The following is a 22,932-nucleotide window of genomic DNA, read 5'->3' as shown; positions in this document are numbered from 1 at the left end:
AAAATTCTGTCAATGGCAGGAAAAAGTTAATGCAGCTAATCTCATTCAGTAATTATTGATTACCTAATAAGGAACTATCTCAGTCCTAAATTTGATATTCTGATTAATTCATCTTGTTTCCGTATTAGGTAATAATAGTAGCTGAAATGTTAATGTAGTGCTACTCATTTGTCCTGCATTACTTCATGCATAGTTACCTATTAATGACGGACCATTATGTTTGACGACCATTCCTTGACAATAAAGAATCTTGAAGCTTAGCCATACTATTCACAAAGCACACAATTTACACACATCTCTGAACTGCAAGAAATGTATTTTACATAGCGTTCATAAAGCATGACTAATCCTGCTCACATTTGAAGGCTTTGGGTGAAGTTTCGCTGGTGTGCATCTTTGGGGCGAGCATGCGCTTGCCAAACACCTGCACGTCGAAGCTTGCATAATCGAAGGACACCTTGGAGTACTTCTCCAGTTCCTTGGCCAGATTAGCGCGTGGTGTGGCGGGGACGAGGCTGGGCCTGTAGCTGCCGTGCGGAGGAATCTCCAACTGCTTCACAAAACACATGGGCCTGAGTAGCGAGAGAGAGAGAGAGAGAGAGAGAGAGAGAGATTCTGTCATTTTCCTCCTCTACAAAAGAATCAATATCCCTGCAGTGAAGAAAAAAGAAGCATAAAAGGATAAGTGTAAGTGAGCATAAAAGATCAAGAGTGAAAGAGTGGGCTGGAATTAGACAGCAGAAGAGAAGCGGAATTGAAAGACTGACAATGAGCCAGAGATACAGCGAAAAAAGAAAAAGGAAGGAAAAGTTCCACAGATAAATAGCCTGTAAAAGAGTAAATGAGAGAGAGAGAGAGAGAGAGGTTTGAAAGCAGGGTGACTGAAGGAGAAGAGGATTAAATAGTGTCTTATCAGCACTGAGCACATTAGCATATCATATAGCATGGAATTGAAGCCCTAAAACCGACTTCTTTTCCTGAAGAACCATGAGCCCTTGCGGCCCTTTCTCTGTTCTGAAGAAAAACTCTGAAAAGACATGTTCCAGGACCTGGTAGGTTGCCTAGTGAGGCTGAATTTTAAGGCATCATAAATGCTCCAGATTCAAAGGCTATTAAAGGCAACTGCTACCTATGCAGTATATCATGTTTTAGTCAAATGCTAAGGCAGCATCTTATGTGTCCTTTACATTATAAATTATATTCAATATTTGTGCATGTAATATAGTTTGTTTATTAGAATATTCAAGCTATTAGCTAAGCAACATGCTAATGTCAAGTAGGTAGGAATTGGTCTCGCATACACAAATATGGCCGCTGAGCAAACTGACTTTCCTTGAAAAGGACTTTGGTCAAACTCCACTGAAGTCCAATATACAGTGCCGAGTGCTGCTTCCATGATGGTCAGGATGTTGTTTTAAAAGTAGGCAGTAGGCGGCTTGCTAGGTTATGGAAACGAGCAAAAGAATGCTAGCATATGGGTGTGCGTGTCATTGCGGTCTATGACACTGTGTTCTGTAGTTAACATCATTAACGAATTTCAGACACGGTTTGAAGGAAAAACACGCACGCAAACACCAACGCATGTTATGATCTGCGTGACAATGGCATGTAAAGTATATTAGCCTCTGCTTCCTGTCTCTTCATTAGTCAGTGCATCCCATTAGCAGGGGTGGCATGCGGAGCCGTCAGAGGTCTCTCCGGTGACTTTTCATTGTCGACATCTTCCCTTAATGGGCTTTCTCAGTGAACTGACGCTCATTTAAATCAGAATAACACTAATAAGAGAGGACTGCTTATTATTTTCATAATCCGCATTGCTTTGTCTGACCACAGACATGCTTCCTGAAGGAAAGTAATTATTTTTCCAATACTCCATGCCCTGTAAGTCCCATAATTAGCTTATCAGTGGCGTAATTAGACTAGCAGGTTTGAGGCCCGAACCCAGCATGAAATGGCAGGCTGTGCTCTATTAGAAGGGCAAAGGAAAGGGAGAACTGATTTTCCGAAACGCCTGACCAATCGTGCTGCGGTAAGTGAGTTCAGCTCTGCAGTGAATGACAGCTGTGCTAACCAACCACAGCAGGTGTGTTTGACGGACACATTCTGCTGACATAGAAGCTGAAGGACAGGACGAGACCGAACATGGGGTAAGTTTGCTGTTGCTGGGAAAAAATAGGAATAAATGCTGATGTTTCAAGCTCCTGGGTTTGTTTCATTGGGGTTTAGGGCTCACCTGAGTACACGGTCAGAGTTTGGGCTGCCCTTGATGTGCTCGCCCATGGGCTGGGGCAGGTGTTGCTTGTCATGACCCTTCGTGAGCTTTTCGGCAGCAGCGATGGGACATCCAGACAAACTGACAGAAGAGGAGATGTGAAACAGTGAGTGAGGAAAATACACTACAGTCTTAAAAATAAAGGTTCCTTATTGGCATCGATGGTTCCATGACACCCCTTTGGTTCCTCTTTATTTCGATAGTCCACTTTGGACATTCTACTATTTTGCAAATACATGTCAACTAACTCTCATTAGAGTATTAGTAGACTGTAGTAGACTGTCAGTAGACTGTTAGGTTATGGTTATGTGTTTGGGTTCGGGTTAGTAGAATAAGTTGACTTGTAGTTGCCATGTTACTTATAGTCTGTTGGGGGACCAACAAAATAAAGTGTTAGCAGATATTACGCAGAGTCTACTAATACTCTAATGACAGTTAATCAACATGTAGTTGCAAAGTTACTTATAATTAGTAGAATGTCTAATGTGGACTATCGAAATAAAGTGTTACCGAACCTTTAACATCCATGGAACATTTCCATTGTACAAAAGATTCTTTACAATGGGAAAGAGTTCTTCAGATTATTGAAATATGAAGAAAAAAAAGGTTCTTTTTAGAACTGTTGTTTGAAAGGTTCTTTGGGGAATCCAAAATGGTTCCTCTATTCCATTGGAACCTTTATTTTTAAGAGTGTATAAATGTCATTATGTGGATCAAATATAACCATAAAGATAGTAAAAGTACATTTGGGGATCTATGATTTTGAAATAGGAGACTCTGTACCTGCGGTGTGTGTTGCGGTTGCTGTTGACATGACCCTGACCAGTGCATCCCGGTGTTGGGCACTTTAAGACATTCTCATGCATGGCCAAAACTGAGAACAACCAATCAGATTGCAGAAAAATACAATTCAGACAATGAACCAAAAAAAAAAAAAAAAGTTCTACCAGCATCGATTTTGAACTATGAAATAAGTGACAGGTTTAGGAAAGGACATACACAATACTAGACGTCTAAAGTGCAGGTTAAAGTGATGCTTTGTCTCTTTTCCTGCAGCTTATCACACAATCAAAAGATGTTTCAACAGAGAGTTTGATGTTGACTCACTCTCTGGAGGGATCCGATCTTTGTGTGGGCAGCCTGACAAACTGCGGTGGTGGGGATAGAGTCCGGTCACGTGACCCGTTCCATCGCACCCGGGGGTTGGGCATTTGATCTCTCGCTTCTCTGATCTAGAACTCTCTGTGAGCAGCAAAACACCTGTCAGTCAAACCTTATCTGAAGTCATTATCACTTCTGTCAGGACAGAAACATACAAAAGACGTGCATATCACCGCACACATTAGGCACAAACACACTCTCCAGTTTCATGCTCTCTGGAAGTTGTAAAGTTGCCTTTGGGCCCATGAGAGGGCACATTTACAGTGATAATTACAGTCATTATGTGTGCAGGCAGGTGGATGTTTCCATTCAGGATTATTATCTTCGGTGAGGGTGCGCTGGGGTTTATTGGACTCTCTACTGAAAAAACGGAGCTCATTAAACAGACTTTACCATTGGCAAAGCACATCTCCATATTATACAGGAGGAGAGAGTGAGAAAGAGTGTGTGGGGTCCAAGGTAAATGAACGAAGGTGCAAGGACAAAGGCAAAACCGAAAACATGAAAAACAGACGAGGAGAGAGAGAGAGAGAGAGAGAGAGAGAGAGAGAAAAGGAAAGAGAGAAAGTGAGAGACGTCGAGAGAGAAAGAGCTTGCATGTGCGCTCCAGTGGCTCCTTAATTAAATGTTGAAATGTTAACGAGACATGCACCTCCTAATTAAAACTGGTCGGAGCGTGAGGAGGCCAGTTATAGAGGGGGTGTGGAGCCCTACCGAGCGCTCGGCTGAATCCAGCGCCACACGGACCGGGCACGGCGCCAACCGAGAGCAGAACAACACCACAAACAAAACCAATAAACAAATAAACACGTGCCAACCCAATCTAATTACACACACCCTCTCTCCCCTTCAACTCTCTCGCACTCTCTCTCTCTTTCTAAGTGCTTCAGTAATTATAGACTAAGGCTGGAGTTTATCTATGGAAACCAATTCATTTGACCCATTTATACTCTCCAGATTGCTTCCCCCCATTATTAATCTTGCAGTTCTTTGCCTGAGCGAGAGCTTGCCATTTTAATCTTCTTTCTGATTAATCATGTGTGGGTGTTTATTTATGAGAATTTGTTGATATTTGAGCGCTTGTGTAGGGTGTGTTGAAAAATGCATATGTGCAATGTTTAAATAGCACTCTGACTGCACTTCTGAAATAGTTTCTTGCAATAGAGTGTGTATATATATTCATTCCTCAAACACAAGCAGAAAGAATTTCTGTATGTATTTTACGTGAATCCATTTATTTTAGAATGAATTTCTGTGCAAATTGTTCATGGACATCAATTCAAATTCAAAGCACCATTGGTTGTGCAACATCTTGACATAGCTTTTACATAAAATCATTCTTATGTAAATGGTCGCATCACTGCAAAAATGTATGTAAGAATGGTTCTGCAAAGTGTTTACTTTGTTTTTATGAAAAAGCATATTTAAATAAATTTATGCAACAATTTATGTTTTACATAAAGACTGTAAACACTTCATATAACCATACTTTTGTAAATAGTCGCATTGATGCAACAATTTACATGGTTTTTCCATAAAAAACTATGAAGATACAATGTAAAGACTTTGCATAAGTATTATTACATAAATTGCATAAGATTATGTACAATTTACTCAATTCTTCACATAATTCCTATGAATCCATTTATGTACGAAAAATTTATTTCAATGCAGATTGTTTGTAAACTTCAATTCAATTGATGAGCACGTGGTTGTACAATCAATGTCTTTGCATTGTTGTTTTTTTATGTCAAACCATTTTTATATAACTTCATGCAACAATTTATGTAAAAATAGTTGTATGTAAAGATTGTTAAAGGTCCCGTATTATGCCCCTTTTCACAAGATGTAAAATAAGTCTCTGTTGTCCCCAGAGTGTGTATGTGAAGTTGCAGCTCAAAATACCCAACAGATCATTTTTTACAGCATGTTTAAATTGTCATTTTTTGGGGCACAGAAAAACGCGCTGTTTTAGTGTGTGCCCTTTAAATGCAAATAAGCTGCTGCTGGACGACCCAGGGGGCGGAGCTTCATGAGCTCACGCTCAGTCTCTCAGGACAATTTCATCTCACGGAATGATGATAATATAAGAAACTCTCAGTAACAGTGTTCATTTCGAGTCGGACAATAATGCCTACAGAGTCAGAGTGCTGTATAGAGATGAAACAGGTATAGTTTAGTAGTTTAATTACGGTTATTATAACGTATTTGTCATCTGCTTGTATGTATCCATTATTTATTAATAGCCTACAAGTCTGCTGTCTGAATGATGATCAAACATATACTGATGAGTTTAATAAAGTTTATTGTACATCACACAAAAGATGAAGCATCAGTTTTACTTCAGAAAATCACCGTAAGAGCTGAGTAAACACAGTAAGTTATAAGAAGTGCGCAAGTACATAAATGAATTTCGGTAGAGTTGAGGGAGCATTCCTGTGGGCGGAGGTTAGTCAAAAAACGGTTCTACTGACGTCATTAAAGAAGGAAGTAGAGGGATGTAGTCCAAACGGGCCGTTCGATGTAGGCGACTTCTGTTAAATAAAATATCTCGCTTGGCATTGAACTTTGAGCTTTATAATTTTACAGATATTATTTATAGTCTAACAACAACATTACACACTAACTAAAGTTTGAAACATGGGATCACGAAGAACGGGACCTTTAAGACTTCCTTCAACCATGCAAGCGTAAATAGTCGCATTGATCTGACAGTTCATGTAAGAATAGACTATGTAATGACATTATACATACATTATAACAAAAATTGTCGCATAAAATGAATTTACAAATTTAAATATCAATTTTACAGGGGTTGGAAGGTAAAATGATAAAGATCTGACCTTTTCCAAAGCAGCTCTTGCGGATATGTTCCATGTGTTTGCCGGTCCGGTCGTCGAGAGGAAAAAAACGGTGGTGTTCGGGAATGCGGCTGAGCTCCCGATGAGCTTTGACCTGTTGGGCTTTCAAAGCAATGGCCTGCTCCAGCAACCCCAGGTTCCCCCGCATTATGTCGAACATCTCGGACTCGTCCGCCACCGTTGAGCGTTGAGACAAGCTGTCGTCATCCCCATCATCATCATCATCATCATTCCCGTCAATGTCGGCATCCCTCTCCGACTCCTCAGACTGCACTTCGATAACCACAGGAGATGATGTGGCGGCCTTACTGGAGCTGTAACTTTCTGGCAAAGTGAGTTTGTGGGAAACATAGTTTTCCCTTACGTGGGATCCCTGAGTGGCAGTGATAACCGAAGGGGCTTCTCTCTCCCCTTCCTCTTCAGACCTAACATCATTGTACTCCTCCATGTATGCCTCTCCTTTTTGCATCTCAGACCTCAGCCCCTCATCATCATCATCATCATCCTCATCGTCATCATCTTCTTCGTCATCCTTTTGTGTTTGCATCTCCTCAGTAAAATACTGGTGGTCTGACTCTTTCTGGGTCTCAGTGCGCATGTCCTCTTCTTTATCTTCCATCTCACCTGTATTTCCCATCACCCCATCCTCCCTAGTCACAAGAACTCCTACTTCGCTCCTTGTTTCCTCTGTTTCATAATCTTCTTTCTCTTCTTCTTCTGGTTCCCTAAAAGGGCTTTTATCTTGTGTTTCCACTGTGACGGGCTGTTGTTGTTGCGGCGATACGGGACCATTGTTGTGGTTGTTGAGGTGGGTCATTGAGTTGGCCACTATGTGCTGATAGTTGGAGAGATCCTCAGAGGATGAGAGCGTGGGCTTGTCTGTGCTGGATGCCTCAATGATGATACACTCCTCTGTGTGAGACAGAAAGAAGGATTTAATGTTAAAATGTGTTATTTTTAAAGAATGCGTTTACAGTCGAGGTTTGCCTCTCAAATTGTCCAGTAGATACTATAGCAGCAGACGTGGATTGAGTTTAACCAAAAAAATAAGAATTCTGTCATCTTTTACTCACACCTCAAACCTGTATGACTTTATTTCTTTTGTGGAACATAAAATATTTATTGTTTGAGGCCACATAATGAAAGTCAGTGGGGTCCAATGTTGTCTTTCATTGTGTGGACAAAAAACACTGAGGCATTTGTGTTTCACAGAAATAAGAAAGTATTTCTTTGCAAGACTTTGTATTGAATCTTAAAGGATTTGGTTTTTATTCTAAACTGTTTTTGACAGCTCCTGCAGCTTTTTATGCTCTCCGGTAATAAGTAAAATCTCTCAGGGTTCTGTTTTTTTCCTTTTCTTCTAAATTTAACAGGAATACGGTCTCGCTTTCTTACTGCTCAACAGCTTATTTCCTGGCATTTACTGTCACCTTGAGAGAGTTTGGAGCTCCAACATTGACAGCAAAGAATAACCCAGAAAGTATGCGGCGCTTGTCATACATATGTCAATGATGTGACAGTCAACTAGTTGTTAAGTGCAATTCTGTTTAATACGGCACCAATCAATAGAGTTCGCTCTCAAAACACTGGTTGTGACTCATAAAAATGTATCGGAGACACTTCGGGTACAGAGTGCGTTTTTCATTCACTGTGTATGAACATAATTGTTTTTATTGTCCCAAACAAGACTGACAATCATATTCTGATTCAGTTTACATCCCTCACCTTCATCACCACCCTCTTCTTCTGTATTAATGCTCTCTGTGTTGTGTTTCGCTTGCTCCTCTTCTTCTTGCTCCTCTTCCTCACGCTCTTGATCACCAGACTGCGGTGCCTGTTCTTCATCCTCCTCGTCTTCCTCCCTCAACTCCGTCTCTTCTCCGCTCCCCTCACTCTCTGCATTGAAGCCTTCGTCCATTGCCAGCTTCAGCGGGTGGGACTTCCTCTTGGAGGCGGGTTGCTCTGACTCTGCTTCCTGTAGGCGCCTTTTTCTGGCCAACGGGCAGCTCAAAGCACTATGGGAGAAGACGAATTAGTGAGAACAAGTGACGAGAAATACAAGATGAAGGACTTTTACAGTACAAATGGAAAAACAATGAAAGCATGCAAACTACACACACGCAAGCCAAGCATGACATGCTATATGGTCAGAAAACTCAGATGAGGAATGGAAGGATGTTGGAAATTGATCTGTAGGGGGCAGTGTGCTGGATAAAAGCCTTTATAAATCAAAGCCAGCTGGCTGGAACACTTAATTATACTACAATAAAAATAAGAAACAGAGAGAGAGAGAGAGAGAGAGAGAGAGAGAGAGAGAGAGTAAGAGAGAATGGAGGGAGTTATGGAGGCTGGAATTCAATAAAGCCCTCACCTAGAAAACCTCGCTATCAGACGGGCAACGGAGATAGATCTATAAACATGAAGCATCTCAAATGGCTTCCTGAATGTATACATGTGTAAATAAACATAACTGTAATATCTTTCCAATAATCAATACCCTGCCTAAAGACCTCAGTCAGGGAAAGCGAGAGTAAGAGAGAGAGGGAGATTGTCATTATTAGAGGAAGAGATGAAGATCAAGATGATCTAATCTACGGGCTGAACAGTGTTTGTGATCAGGAAAGGCTACGTGGCCGCAGAGGGAGGTGAATCAGGGGCTACAGAGCACCACACGGGTATGTCATCTGTCGTACCTTCTGTGTCGGGCATATTTGCCACTGATATGGCCTGAGCCATTGCATCCTGGAGTGGGGCAGCTGAACAGATAGAGGGGGTCAAATTAGAGATGCTTTATAGCTTTTGTTTTTTCGTTGTGGTTGTGTGCTAAATAGTTCATCAGGAGCCGTATTTCCACGGACAGCAAGAAACAAACACACATAGATTTTCAAATTTAGCAAAACAATTGCTTCGTCAATAAGATGGAGCTGTGATTGATTTCCGTTTCCTGCGGCTACCCTTCTTTCGTTTCATGAAAGCCCTTCTGTCTTTTGCAGGAATCCCTAGTATTTTGTCAATTTGTTTCATTGGCATTTTCATTTATTACCAGCAAAACAGTGCTGAGATTTAAACTTGAATCATTTCTTCACGCTCACATGTGTTGATCAAATATGATCTCTGTCTGTGTGTGTAAAGTTTGGTGATATATGCATCATGACAGATGGCTGCTGTGGCAGTGCATAGGCATCGGAACACCCATCATTCACAAATTTAGCTTTAAGCTACCAGTAAGTGTGTAATATTTCTGTTTACCATCTCATCATGTTTAAAATCCGAAGATTTTTGCAGTTTTTTATGGCAGAAAATGCTAAAAAAAAGAAAGTAGGCAGATTCCATCTGGGTATTAGTAAAGTAGAGACACACAATATAGCTGTGGTCAAATTGGTATCGGCAGATAAATGTGACTTTTTAATATCATTATATATATTTACAACAGTTAGTTCTGGTTCTCGAATCTGATTGGCTGAGAGCCTTTTCCAGCCGTGCAATATTCTGCTCATATACACAGTGTATGAGATATATTTAAGCCAATACATTATATTAACCATTTAAGTTGTACCCGACTCTTGGTGATTCTATGGCATTGGCCATACGCGTGAGACTGGTCATTAAATTTTCTTGCCGATGATTTTTCTGGGGCAGGTCACCAGGTACTATATATATATATATATATATATATATATATAAACCCAGCTAGATACATGGCATATCATGTCTTGAAGCATTTATAATTCTGTTCTACTGCAGTATGAAAGAATCTTTCAGTCATCTTTTGAGCAGAGCTCTATTTAAGATCTGTGACAGAAATGGCCATGAACAGCTTCAGTGACCCTGGTGGCTAGCGAGTGTGTTTGATACCGTTATAAATTCCACTCTTGTAAACTTCATAGTGCACTTGACAGTGAAATGAGCTGAGAATATGAGGCTTTCATATCCCTTCCTCACACACAGATTTGGTATTGTTGGGTCTATAGGTACAAACTAGCAGACACTAGCCATTTGAAACAAATGCTTATCAGGCAAATAGGACCATGCATAAATAACCTTGGGACTCCTCGTGTTTATTAGATTTCTATTGCTGTCAGTCATTTTGTTGATGATAATTATTGTTGAAAATGAGTTTGTTACATTCAAATGGATTTTGTTTTTAAAGCGGCGTGCATTGTGAGTTAAATAATGTCAAAACATGATCAAACATGGATTTAAAAACAAAGAAAAAAATTGCTGCAGAAGAAAAAAAAAAGGCATATTTAACTTTACAGAACTAATCTGTCTTACCTCAGCTCCTGTCCAACAATCTCAGAGGGAACTGCGGAGGGAAAGACAAGGAACAGAAAAATAAGCTGAAAAATCTAAAGCTGCAAATAATTGCATAGAACTGCAATCAATAAATCACAAATATATACAGACCCCAGGAGGCCATATGCAGTAACATTCATGACTACATTACCAAGAAGAAACACACACACACAGTACATATACATATACACAAACACCTGAGTCAGCCAAAACATCGAGCCTTGATGAAGAAAAAAAAAAAAAAGTACAATATGCACGAATCAGCACGAAAATATGATTAATTGTCCCAGTTCAGTTTAGTGGCGAAATCAGAGCAAAACTGCCGACGTGTAAAAAAACACAAAAAAAGCCTCTCTCTAATCAATTTATTTGAAAACAATAAAAACAGTCAAAGTAGAATCATGCAAAGAAGAAATGATTGGAATAATTTTGGCTTTAAAGAAATGTTTGGGGTTTGACGTGTTTAGCATTTCAACTCGTGCCTTTACATGACCATGTGAAGTGGTAACATTCGCATTATTTGCAGCAGGATACAAGAAATGAATGTGACGCCACTATTTCGCAAAGTACAATAGTATGGAACTTTTGCATTTTGTATTGAAACTCCACTAACATAAATGAATAATTCATAACCAGAAGTTCATCTGACGGTCATTCTGCTAAAAGGATGACTTGCAGCTCTGAATTAATTTTCTTTACTGTTGCTGGATGCCTTAACTTGTAGACTTTCATTGCATGCATATTATTAAAGACTTTTTTTATTTAAGCTGAGAGATGAGTCAGAATTACTGATGGTGTTATTTGACAGTATTCACAGATGCTGTCCATAGAGCTGAACTTTTATTGAACCCAAATCATCCTTCTAGAAACAAACAGTCGGGTAATCTGGTCATGCATATGAAACTGTAATATTTCAAAGCATTTTTTTTTACTTTCGACATTCCATTTGGTTGAATGCTCTTTTCACTCACAAAGCTCTATTTAAACTTACTGAATGCTACATAGTAAATAGGATTTTCTTGCAAAAGAACCTCTAGAGACTTCAAGAGCAGGATTATTTGAGAGAAGATAATATTAGATATGCCTAGAGAGAACATATAAGACATGCTCAGCTGACCAGTGAAAGAAATGAGTTTTAGAGGTGAGAGAAAAAGAGAAAGACAGAGCGAGAGCAAGAGAGAGAGGGTTCACTGACCTCTTCCTGCTTTGGACCGTGTGCGAGTGCGCTTGTCGTCAGTATCCAAACTCATCTGTCAGGGAGAAAAGGAGAGAGTTAAGACTACAATGATAGATGGAGGAGAAACAGAGAGAGAGAGAGAGAGAGAGAGAAGCTAACACACACACAACACACACTCAGGGTCACACATACACACCATACATTGAGGTTAATGAAGTCATGAATAATGTATAAAAAACACATTTCCATAGTGTAAATACTCACTGGGAGAACTATTTCTCTTTTATACTGCAAACACTAAGATAGAAAGATAGATCAACAGAGAGATGGATAAACAGACAAAGAACACCAGAATGACAGATGGACAGACAGAAAGAAAAGACAGAAAAAAAATAAGACAGAGTGAGATATAGATAGATTGATAAATAGACAGATAAATAGATGAACGAAGGACAGATAGACAGACAGACAGACAGACAGACAGACAGATAGATAGATAGATAGATAGATAGATAGATAGACAGACAGACAGACAGACAGACAGACAGACAGACAGACACACAAACAGATAGACGGATAGATAGATAGATAGAGATAGATAGATAGATAGATAGATAGATAGATAGATATAGATAAATAGAAAAATGAACGACAGACAGACAGACAGACAGACAGACAGATAGATAGACACACAAACAGATAGACGGATAGATAGATAGATAGATAGATAGATAGATAGATAGATAGATAGATAGATAGATAGATAGATAGATAGATATAGATAAATAGAAAAATGAACGACAGACAGACAGACAGACAGATAAATGAACGACAGAGAGACAGAAACAGACAGACAGACAGACAGACAGATAAATGAACGACGGACAGACAGACAGATAAATGAACGATAAATAGATAGATAGATAGATAGATAGATAGATAGACAGACAGACAGACAGACAGACAGACAGATAAATGAACGATAATAGATAGATAGATAGATAGATAGATAGATAGATAGATAGATAGATAGATAGATAGATAGATAGATAGATAGATAGATAGATAGATACATAGATAGACAGACATACAGACAGACAGACAGATATATACAGTGAGGAAAATAAGTATTTGAACACCCTGCTATTTTGCAAGTTCTCCCACTTCACTTCAAATCATGGAGGGGTCTGAAATTGTCATCGTAGGTGCATGTCCACTGTGAGAGACATAATCTAAAAAAAAAAATCCAGAAATCACAATGTATGATTTTTTAACTATTTATTTGTATGATACAGCTGCAAATAAGTATTTGAACACCTGTGAAAATCAATGTTAATATTTGGTACAGTAGCCTTTGTTTGCAATTACAGAGGTCAAACGTTTCCTGTAGTTTTTCACCAGGTTTGCACACACTGCAGGAGGGATTTTGGCCCACTCCTCCACACAGATCTTCTCTAGATCAGTCAGGTTTCTGGGCTGTCGCTGAGAAACACGGAGTTTGAGCTCCCTCCTAAGATTCTCTATTGGGTTTAGGTCTGGAGACTGGCTAGGCCACACCAGAACCTTGATATGCTTCTTACAGAGCCACTCCTTGGTTATCCTGGCTGTGTGCTTCGGGTCATTGTCATGTTGGAAGACCCAGCCTCGACCCATCTTCAATGCTCTAACTGAGGGAAGGAGGTTGTTCCCCAAAATCTCGCAATACATGGCCCCGGTCATCCTCTCCTTAATACAGTGCAGTCGCCCTGTCCCATGTGCAGAAAAACACCCCCAAAGCATGATGCTACCACCCCCATGCTTCACAGTAGGGATGGTGTTCTTGGGATGGTACTCATCATTCTTCTTCCTCCAAACACGTTTAGTGGAATTATGACCAAAAAGTTCTATTTTGGTCTCATCTGACCACATGACTTTCTCCCATGACTCCTCTGGATCATCCAAATGGTCATTGGCAAACTTAAGACGGGTCTTGACATGTGCTGGTTTAAGCAGGGGAACCTTCCGTGCCATGCGTGATTTCAAACCATGACGTCTTAGTGTATTACCAACAGTAACCTTGGAAACGGTGGTCCCAGCTCTTTTCAGGTCATTGACCAGCTCCTCCCGTGTAGTTCTGGGCTGATTTCTCACCTTTCTTAGGATCATTGAGACCCCACGAGGTGAGATCTTGCATGGAGCCCCAGTCCGAGGGAGATTGACAGTCATGTTTAGCTTCTTCCATTTTCTAATGATTGCTCCAACAGTGGACCTTTTTTCACCAAGCTGCTTGGCAATTTCCCCGTAGCCCTTTCCAGCCTTGTGGAGGTGTACAATTTTGTCTCTAGTGTCTTTGGACAGCTCTTTGGTCTTGGCCATGTTAGTAGTTGGATTCTTACTGATTGTATGGGGTGGACAGGTGTCTTTATGCAGCTAACGACCTCAAACAGGTGCATCTAATTTAGGATAATAAATGGAGTGGAGGTGGACATTTTAAAGGCAGACTAACAGGTCTTTGAGGGTCAGAATTCTAGCTGATAGACAGGTGTTCAAATACTTATTTGCAGCTGTATCATACAAATAAATAGTTAAAAAATCATATATTGTGATATCTGGATTTTTTTTTTTAGATTATGTCTCATTTTAGATTATGTCACAGTGGACATGCACCTACGATGACAATTTCAGACCCCTCCATGATTTCCAAGTGGGAGAACTTGCAAAATAGCAGGGTGTTCAAATACTTATTTTCCTCACTGTATATAAATAGATAGATATATAGAAAAATGAACGACGGACGGACAAACAGATAGATAGACAGACAGACAGACTGAACAACAGACAGATGGATAGACAGAAAAAATGACAGACAGATTAAATAAAAATAACGGTTAAATTGCAGTACATTTTTCAGTTTTCTCCTTCCTAACCTTTATGTACTCATCATATGAGCGTATTAAGGACTGGCCCTGAACAATAAATGTGATTGGACGGACAGAGAGAGACAGCAGTGCATGGCATCTGCCAGAGGAGCGTTCACGGCCCCATGGCAAGCTCGAGTGCTAATTACAATAGCAATATTAACCGCAGCGATAGAAATAACACAAACACAGGCACTCCAAATCACTGTAATTCCTCCCGCACAGAGTCCCCGATCGTTACACTCGCTGCGCTTTCTGGCACAAAAGGAGCAGGTGTCAATCCCTCTCAGTCTCGCTCGCACACACACACACACAGACGCAGGGAAGTCTGCTCACTGTAAAGCCATCGGATCTTTTCTGCCGGCACAATGGCGCCATTAGCTTTGATTACTTTACTGCGATTTAAATGGAACGGAATCCTTGAAAATCCACGAAACTCTCTCCTTTTGACCCTCCGTGAGCGCTGCTCACCCTGCTCCCAGCTGCTGCCTTTAATACAGCGCTGGAGCTGGCAAGGGCACACTGCACTTTCACAGAGGAGTTTCTCTTTCACACGCTCCCTTTCTCTTTCTTTTTCATCCCTGCGCACTCTCTCTGGCAGTGCCACTTCCTGTTGATTGCCGACTTTTCAGCACGGGCGGATAATGAGTGTGTTGTGTTGCATTCGAGGGAGTTTGCGTATGGGGTGATGAAAGTTGGCTGTGTGTGTGTGTGTGTGTGTGTGTGTGTGTGTGTGTGTGTGTGAGAGAGTGTATCCGGGCAGACAGGTGCACAGAGTCTCTCTTCCTCTCTCAGGGGTGTTTTGATCACAAGCACGCATGTGCTTGAGCAACAAGCCGGCTTTTTGTGCGCCGATACTCTGAGCTCGACTTGTCAGCCTGGGAGGAAAGTTTTCTCACATAGACGATCAAGTAGAGACGGCGGACTCAAACACTGAGCGTTGTGTTTGTGCGAGCGTGTATGCGGTTCGCCCATCTGCGAGTCTTCTATGCCCTCTCTGTATCTCTCGAAACAAGCTTTGTAACTTTCTGACCCCAAGCACAAAAGCCAGGGGCAGATGCGTGTCGTTTTATTCTTTACCCACTGTAGCTTCCTCTAGTCTCTCACTGCCGTCTCCTCAGTGTCAACACATGAATCAAACAGGCCGTGAGGGAGCTCGCACGGCTTTCATGTTTGTGTAACCATAGCTACGCATCTCTTTCCAATAGGTGAGCGCATCAGAGTTTACATTCCTTTTTTATTTTTCAAATTCCACCTCATTAAATCTGCATGTTCGTGCAAAGGTGTTTGTGATGAGCTAGACAGTGTCATCTTTCTTTCGTAATATCATTCAAAGGCCTTTTAATGTTTTCAAACCTGTCCTTTGCGTTTTTAATTACGGCTGTTGGCATGAGAAATGAGAGTGATTGTGAGAAGGAGGGAGAACTGGTAAAAAGGAGCATGGGGACGGCGAAATGAGCGAAAGATTTTGGCAGAAAAATGCGAACGCTAAGATAAGCCAACATATTTTTTTACCACTTAGAGTGGGAGAACGTCCACGCATATCCCTTCTGGCCGTGTGCTACATTATTAATTGTGTCCCTCTCTTCTCCATACAAGCGGACGGAGTCGCTCCTTCGTGCTCTTCTGACAGCTCTATGTAAATTGCTGGCTGGGGGCAATGACTTCACAAAGAAGGTCACCCCTCCTCCTCCGGTGCGCATAAATGAGCCTTTTATTCATTTTCGCATTTACAAGAAGAGGACGCAACCAGGCCCGGCGTGGCAACCATCGCAAGAGTGACAGGACTACTGACATCTCCAAAATTACCTGCGGAAAGCATCGGCCAATTAAAGAAGGCCAATGCGGTCGCCAAGGAGATCTGAGCCATCCATCAGGGGAGCGGAGTTAACACGCACTCTCACGGCCTGATTGACAACCGAGAGAGGTTTATGTTTGTGTGTGTGTGTGTGTATAAAATGCACACTTGCATTGCTCGTCTCTCTCTTGTGTGTTTTCTTTTAACAGCTTGTGGTAGCTTGAGAATAAGCTCGGCTCTGATTCCTTTGCACACAGTTGGATGACGCTGATCAGTCGGAGTTTGGTATTATCTAATTGGATGCTCTTAAAAGCGCTGCCTGCAACTGCAACCCTTTAAACATTTCAAATTAGATCGATAAATCAATCGCTTCAGATGAACTCTTTCCATCAGAGTGGAGAAAAAAACACATTTATGGGCCCACGGGAGAGAGCGAAGACTCTCTTACTCTTGTTTTTTTTCGCTTTTTCCCATTAGAAATCTCTTCCAGTGAATTTCCCAATGCAGAAGTGAAAGAGATAGATGGTTGGAAATGTGGTCTGTTCCAAATAAAACGCATGTAGAAGAAAGAGTGAAAGAGGAGGAAAAGAGATGCATCCACTTAAAGCCGAAAACACACACCTAAGCAGAAAAAGGAGAGGGGGGGGCTTGGGGGTGAGAGAGAGAGAGAGAGAGAGAGAGAGAGAGACTTTCTTTTATGTTGATAAAAGATAGCAAACAAAAGCAGCTCAAGGACATCCCCGCTTTCAAACCTCTCCAGTTTTCCTAAATAATGCAAGAAAGCTCTAAAAACGAAATTAGGTTGAGTCGAACAGCCCAATTCTTCATAATTACGGGGCGCGGGACACTTTAAAATCTCAGCTCATTCAAAGGGGGGGGGGTTAGGTTGCTCTGCCAAAACCCATTCTAGGTCAAGCTGGCATGAACTGCGCACGTCGCCGTAATACAACGCTGACTTCCTTTCATAGTGTGCTGACAGACAGAACTTAGGAATGTCATAAATGTATAGCCCTCTTTCGCCTCTAATTGTGCCAACTTGGCAGGAAGCCCACGTTTCCGCGTGCCGATTGGCTGACGGGCTCGAGCAACTCACTTTGATTGGTCGGCTCTGCAGTCTGAGAGAGGGCCGGCAGCGGCTGATCTTGTCTCCTCGCGTCCAGCGCTGGTTCAGGAGTTTCCCCCGGTACTCATTTTCTGTTTGAGAAGAGAGGGAGAGAGAGAAAGAGAAAGCAATAAATGAAGATGAAAAAATGAAAATGAAGGGAAAAGACAGACACGTCAGCATCTGCGCTGGCAGTTGGAAGAGTTTTTGCGGAGCGAGGCCAAAGGAGTGTTCGGTTCGAAACGCTGTAACAGACTGATTCAGCAGTGAAACGGCCAGATCATCTCATCACCTGTCCACCTGCATCTGAAACCAGCAGCCTCAGCGCACGAAACACAACCCCCTCCATCCCAACAGCAAGACACACACTCACAACCATAGACTTCATGCCTCCCCAAAAAAATAAAAAAGAATTTTAATTCAGAAATTAAAAACTGTTATAAATTATACTATAAACAGTTGCCTTGTCACTGATTCACATTTTAGACTATAGAAAAAAAGTGATATTTGTCTTTGGGTGTAAATGCATTAACTAATATGATATATTGACAGCACTATGCATTTATGTGTTGACTGAAAGGTGCTTAATGTCATATGTGTGAAGTGCCAGTTTGACAGGTCCTGACGGGGGCTGGGCCTTTTACACATGTGACCTATGCACTTCTAATTAAAGAGAGGCGAGAACTCAAAAAAACCCCTCACACTCGCACATACGCGCATGCATATGCATGCTAAAGCACCCCAGCTGGAAGCTCTGTCAGTCTGCTATTAGAATCAATCACTTTTGTGCATTTTTATTGAGCTTTTAGCAGGCAGGAGTGTAAGAGAAGGGAGGGGTCGCAAAGACAGAACCGTGCTGGGGGAGGGAATTTGGTCAGTAAATAATGAATCAACCATAAATCAGATTTTTTTCCCCTCCTCCTTTCTTTTTTTTTCATCAGGGTAATAGTCCATCTCTCCATAAACCAGCAACCCAACCCCCCTCTGGCACACACATGATAGACAAGCATGATAAAAAGATAAAAGAATGTCCCAATAAAATCGGATCCCCTTGCTTGTGCTATCAAATGCAGGGCGTATTAAAATAATAATTATATTCATCAATGAGCACGAATCAGCCATTGTTCGTGAAATCTCACTGACACCCCGGTTCATAACTCGCTTTTGTTTAGCTGTCAACAATACCGCAGGCAACAAACTCTTTAAAGTTACGTGAGAAAATCTTCTGTGGATTTCAACGTTCGAAACACATAAAAACATATTCTAACCCTTCAAGCTTTGCCTTTGAGATGATCAGAGGACATCAGAGAACTTTGTGTTGTAGCATAAAGATCTTGAATATCTCTGTCAAGCCTAAAAGTCATATAACATTTTTTGGTGTGTTGAGTAAAAATGATTTATGTGAAAGTTCTTTCATTATATATAAAAAATATCTCTATATATATATATATATCTATCTATCTCTATATATATATACACTTTTTTTTTTATATACATTTAAAAAATTGATCTTTACTTTTTTTTAGTTGATATGGCAATTTGTTTATCAAAATACTTTTTGAAGCTATTGTTCCTTCCATTTGCAGTTTTAAAGAATTTGTGTTCTTTTATCCGAAGAATCATCGTCTCTATAATAACTTTTGTTTTCAGTTTTGGTATATTGTAGTAAGAGGTATGAAACATCTGCCATTCTCCTTTTGCCTCTTTTGCTCTCGCCTGTGTCCTTTCTTTTACTTCCTCTCTTTACCTTTATCTCAATCTGGTGTTTTCTTCCTTTAAAGGAGGCTTCCATCTGTTTCTTATTGGGCACTAAAACTCACCTCGCGCTCTCAGAGAGAGAGAGAGAGAGAGCCAAAGAGCAGGAGAGCGAAAGAGAAAGAGTTTGCTGTCAGTAAAAGAGGAGCCTTTAAACATGCCGAGCTTCTGACTCTGTCTCTCTCGCTTCCCCCTCTAACATCTGCCCTTCTCTCTTAGCAAGCACAAAATAAACAAAGCAGGCAGATCTGATTTGCCTCCTAAAACTCAGCGCAGCAGCAACAACAACCCAGAAAAAGACAGGCAGGATGCCAGTCATCAGAGTTAGAAAGCTGTAGGGCATTGTCAGTAAAAGCATTTCCAATGCCCCTTACACACACACTCCCACGCCGGCACGGAACAAAACGCTTATTTATCAACTTTCAGCCCTCTTCTAAAAAGTGACTACAACAGCACTACTGTGCATCCTTCCCCCCCAACGCTCTCTCGCTTTTTCTCGTTCTACAAATTTCAAGCCAAATAAACAGAACCGCGAGGCGCAAAGGGCTCTTTAAAATCTCACCGTAAACCTTGGCCGTATAGCCGACTCCACACTTTCCGGCCTCCTGAAATGGCACAGCCTCAATAATCCACCCCCTCTATAACCTTGATGGCTCAGGTGCCACTCATTCTAAAGGGAAAGGCAACCTTAATAAAGCGAAACAGTTCGTCATTTACAGATGGGCTAGAGAGACTATTATCTGATTGGCTCCTGTGAATGTTCACTTTAAAGTATTACACTACAAGAGGAACAAGAGATTAATAAATGATCTGTGATAGTTGTGCTACTGCGAGACAGTCAAAGGAGACAGAGATGAGTGTAAACAAATCAAGAAAATCATGTCATGCAGCTGAAATCCATCATAGTGATGCCGAGTCGTCTGAGACAGGGATAAATCCATAGTTTAGATTAAATAGGAATGGATGCCTTCACGGTAATCCACGGGCGACACATCTGCACTCTCTGCTCTAGTTAAGCAGGATTTAACTTCAACTTTGTGATTAGAGAACAAGCAGAAAGCTCTTAGCAAGAGCAAAGGTGAAAGAATAACGCTAGCTTGCAGACACACTCAAACTTAATTATATATATATATATATATATATAAAAAACAATACCACCTAAATACATTTAACATTTGTGGTGCATTCATTGTATTTTTCTTTTCAGAAGATTAAAAAAATCGACTTGTGCCTGAGAGTCAGCAGCAAGTAATAAAATTAGATTCTCCATGTCAAAACGAGTGCCTTTGAGAGCTACGGGCTCTCGTTTTTTTTCTTTATGACACACCACGGAAAACACCATGACAACCAGGAGCAGCAGAAAGAGGCCAACTCAGAGAGTGACTCTGCGTTAAAGGAGCAATGGCAGAATTCGCCTTTGTATGGGCTTCTTAAATACACAGACACCCTCTCAAGGATACGGACAAGTTAAGAGGTTAAATATCAATGTTCTTTAAAGCTTCTGTTTAGGTGTGTGGAAACTCAATAACTTGATTCTAAAATGATTCGTGTTCAGTGCCTCTGTTTGTATAGGGCTGCATCTGAAATCACATACTACACAAACTCATACTATAAAGAACGTACTTTTTCAGTAGTAAATATTTGTTCAAAATAAGTACCTAAGATACCTGTGATTTTGGACACAGCCTAGATATTTGTGCACGTCTTTTGGTGTCCAATGAGTGCGTCACTGAATCATTCACTCAACAGATTATTTAAAAACCCTGGGTCATTCACAATGATATAATAATTATTATTATAATAAAATATATATTACACTCTTATACAATCTGCATTCAAGTCTGCTAAAAGAAAAATCTCCAGAAATAAATGTTTTAACATAATATGCGTGACTTACATGATGAATAAAGTGAATGAACAAGATATCTTAGTTCATTCAGTGTCAGAGATGTCTCGTTCACAGGGACAGTTCACCCAAAAATGAAAATTATGTCATCATTTACTCACCCTCTAGTTGTTCCAAACCTGTATGAGTTTCTTTCTTCTGCTGAACACAAAAGAAGATATTCTGAAGAATGTTGGTAACCAGATCAACGGTAGCCATTGACTTCCATAGTAGGAAAAAAAAAAAAACTATAGAAAGTGAATGGGTGACGTCAACTGTCTGGTTACCAACATTCTTCTAAATATCTTATTTTGTGTTCAGCAGAAGAAAGAAACTCAAACAGGTTTATAACAACAGGAGAGTGCGTAAATGATGACAGAATTTTCATTTTTGGGTGAACTATCCCTTTAAAACTCGACTTGTTCATTCAAACGCGCGTGTTCGTTCAGGAGGTCCAACCAATGATTTTGCTTCTTCACATCCCGGGCTCGAATGACATTTGCTCGTGCCATAGTCAAATTTTAAAGGCAGGAAAGGCTTAAAAAAAAAACAAAAAAAAAAACCTAGATGTAAATAAGGACATGTGGGCGAACGAGAAGGATTCTTAAGAGATTAGCTCTAAACACCGACCTCTAAAAGCAGGAAACCACAGTTACCCAAAACTTAAGTGAATTACATGTAAATCAGCACACGTGAGTGAACGAGAACGATTCGTTCAAAACACCGAACGAAACAATGGCGCGGTTGTCGCGCAAGACTAAAACAGCACAAACATGCATTCTAAATCACCGATCAATTCAGCTGCACGCAATTCAGTGTTTCAAGGCTTAAAGGCTGCTCTAAATGGCACCTTTCTTCACTAATGATAGGGGCGACCCTGACCCTCGGCCCCAGTGGCGTGGCTTTCTGCTGTGCTCTGAATGAGAAGAGCGCAATTTGGCCCAGCTGCTCCATTCCACATGTTTATTACTCTCTCCTCTCCGGCAAATCCGTGGCACCTGCTGCAGCACTGTATGCATCTTTATTTTTCCCCACTTTTATATCACTAGTTTCCTGTCCTACGGACCGAGCGATAAACAAGCGCATATTTCGAGCGTTTAGCGCCTTTGGACAACCAAAATGAGCATTAGGGTTGGTATGTCGCAAACACCCCCTGTTTGAATATGATAGGAATTAATCCGCGGATAAGATTAAACGGCGATCTGTGAAGACAGATTTCATGACGCTTGTGAAAAGAGCGTCTGCGTGCACCAGATGATCCGCTATAGAACTATTTGTATATACGACTGAGCACATTGTTCGTTTATATATTAACTGACAGAAATAATTGAGAAAACTTGCAAGGATTCCCCCCACCGCACAGATAGCAGCATCCTATTTGATTAAACTCTGGAGGTTCCTGACGACTGCGCAATTCTGCGCAATTTCCGCAAACAGACAGATAGGATCTTGTGAAAGTTATTACAAAACCAGTTTCCAGGCGAGCGAGATAAAATAAACGACTCCATGAATCAATGTTGCGCTCAGGTGACCTTTATTGTTCACAGTGCTGAATATCGTGAAGTGGATGACGCTAAAATGCGGCTACCAACACAACATTAGCAGCAATATTTGTCAGTTGATAGGCTAGGCCTACATGTTAGTTGATGCAAATGTTGTAGTCCCTTTTCCCTATATTTCTCAAAGCTTTGATATATTTTCATACAAATTAGTTGAGGAATCTACAAC

At 40.8% G+C, this 22,932-nt stretch overlaps 1 protein-coding gene across 2 annotated transcripts in view; it reads right to left on the bottom strand.

The window, feature by feature from the left end:
- Window positions 1-22,932, bottom strand: part of myt1b (myelin transcription factor 1b) — a 96,021-nt gene that overhangs the window by 14,724 nt on the left and 58,365 nt on the right. For both annotated transcript variants that reach the window (XM_084099130.1, XM_084099131.1), the window contains exons 2-11: window positions 17,556-17,656; window positions 11,786-11,840; window positions 10,570-10,600; window positions 8,988-9,050; window positions 8,020-8,309; window positions 6,277-7,206; window positions 3,380-3,514; window positions 3,056-3,146; window positions 2,234-2,353; window positions 358-572 (exon numbers count right to left, since the gene is read on the bottom strand). In XM_084099130.1, coding sequence (XP_083955256.1) covers window positions 358-572; window positions 2,234-2,353; window positions 3,056-3,146; window positions 3,380-3,514; window positions 6,277-7,206; window positions 8,020-8,309; window positions 8,988-9,050; window positions 10,570-10,600; window positions 11,786-11,840; window positions 17,556-17,656 — 2,031 coding nt within the window. The remainder of the gene's footprint in view (window positions 1-357; window positions 573-2,233; window positions 2,354-3,055; window positions 3,147-3,379; window positions 3,515-6,276; window positions 7,207-8,019; window positions 8,310-8,987; window positions 9,051-10,569; window positions 10,601-11,785; window positions 11,841-17,555; window positions 17,657-22,932) is intronic.

Source organism: Abramis brama (assembly GCF_963993115.1).
Source record: "Abramis brama genome assembly, chromosome: 22".
Taxonomy (NCBI): domain Eukaryota; kingdom Metazoa; phylum Chordata; class Actinopteri; order Cypriniformes; family Leuciscidae; genus Abramis; species Abramis brama.
Note: the sequence above shows the minus strand (reverse complement) of the source record. Positions and strands in the feature narration are given on the sequence as shown.